The 1,776-nt window shown below is 58.1% G+C and overlaps 1 protein-coding gene across 1 annotated transcript; it reads left to right on the top strand.

Moving 5' to 3' along the window:
• Positions 1-6: 6 nt before the first annotated feature.
• On the top strand, positions 7-534 carry SOCS3 (suppressor of cytokine signaling 3). The gene has a single exon (XM_010284265.1). The coding sequence runs from the start codon at positions 231-233 to the stop codon at positions 477-479; it is 249 nt and encodes an 82-aa protein (XP_010282567.1). The 5' UTR covers positions 7-230; the 3' UTR covers positions 480-534.
• Positions 535-1,776: the final 1,242 nt, after the last annotated feature.

Here is a 1,776-nt window from a genome sequence, read left to right as displayed (position 1 = left end):
CGGCTTCTACTGGAGCACGGTGACGGGCGGCGAGGCCAACCTGCTGCTGAGCGCCGAGCCGGCCGGCACCTTCCTCATCAGGGACAGCTCAGACCAGCGGCACTTCTTCACCCTCAGTGTCAAGACGGAGTCAGGCACCAAGAACTTGCGCATCCAGTGCGAGGGCGGCACCTCGCAGCAGCCAGCCTGTGCCCCGCTTTGACTGTGTGCTCAAGCTGGTACATCACTACATGCCACCTGCGCCCTGCGCTGTCCCCGAGCAGCCGGGGGGGGCCCTGCACCCCAAGCGCACCTACTACATCTACTCGGGCGGCGAGAAGATCCCCCTGGTGCTGAGCCGCCCGCTCTCCTCCAGCGTCTCCACCCTGCAGCACCTCTGCCGCAAGACCGTCAACGGACACCTGGACTCCTACGAGAAGATGGCTCAGCTGCCGGCTCCCATCAAGGAGTTCCTGGACCAGTACGATGCCCCCCTCTAAGGGGCCAGCAGAGCAAGGTTACACGCTACAAGCACAAGAGCGGGGGACAGGCACAACGCCCCAGCGGTGTGGGGACTCACAGAGCACGCCAAGCCTCTCCCTCTGGGAAGGAGAGGAGGGGGACTGGGGCGAGCCGTGGTGGGCCTGGGGCTGTGGCCAGCACAGCCTGGCACCCTTTGTGCTGGGGGACCCCCGAGGAAGCACGACACCCCTTCTCCACGGGGAAGGAGACTGCTCCAGTTGGACTGTGGATGTTACAGTGCACCCAGCACGAAGACCTCCCTGTCGTGGCCAGGGAGAGCCTGTCGGCAAAGCACCCGTGGGCTCGGGCAGCCAGGATGGCACCCGCAGCATGGGGGGACATGTGCCCCAACAGCCGCATCCCCACCGCCACAGTGGGACCACACCTGAGGGCATCCTGGCAAGAACCCCCTTCTGCCACCAGAGAAGAGAAAGCACTGGAGTCCAGCTAGTGCCTGATCGCTTTTCCTCGGTTTTAAGGGGAAAGTGTTTTTCACCTGTACTGTACTTTACCTCTTGCTGCCTCCTTTCCAAGGGTGGAAGCTCCTTTCACACCAGGCCCCAGACTTGGAGGTCGCTGCCTTTTTCCCCTCGTTGCCATTTTCAGGGGGACTAAGCCTTAATATTCTCCCTGCCCCATGGTCTGGGTTACTGCACATCGTTTGGTGACACTGCGCGATAATGGTCCCGGTGATGTGCCACGAAGCCAGAGGGGAAACAGCATGTTGTGACGCTGCTGAGAGTCCCGCGGGACTGTATCTGCAAGGAGGACCCCGAGGACCTGGTGCTGCCGCTGGACTGTTACACCTGAGTGTCGCACCCCACCTCTGCCCAGCTGCTCCCTGCAGACCCTGGCCACCCTGTTCCATGGGGACACCGATTCCCGCGGGAGCAAGGCAGGAGGATCCCCTGGAGCATGTCGTCTCGTGAGCGCTTTTCTGCGTCCGCACAGAGAAGCAGTTGGGTTTTTCTGGCTTTTTTAAAATTTTTTTTTTTTTTTTTTTTTTAACGAAAGGGATGTTTACAGGCCGACATGAATCACTGTCTTTTATAAAGATTCCATCTTCACCTCCAGCCTCGAGGGCTGAGCAAAACCATGCTTGAAAATTCAACCAAAACAAAACTCAGATGAAACTTTGCACATATTTATATTTATATTCAGAAAGGAAATGTTTCCATAATTTATAATAAAGAGCACTATTTTTTAATGAAAAAACCCAAAGCTGGTTTGGTTCCTCCCTGCACCCTGAGGCTGCTCAGGCCCCCCGGTGTGACG

Source organism: Phaethon lepturus, unplaced genomic scaffold, assembly GCF_000687285.1.
Source record: "Phaethon lepturus isolate BGI_N335 unplaced genomic scaffold, ASM68728v1 scaffold38283, whole genome shotgun sequence".
In the NCBI taxonomy this organism is placed as follows: Eukaryota; Metazoa; Chordata; class Aves; order Phaethontiformes; family Phaethontidae; genus Phaethon; species Phaethon lepturus.
The sequence above is the reverse complement of the archived record's forward strand: the minus strand, read 5'-3'. Positions and strand labels throughout refer to the sequence as shown.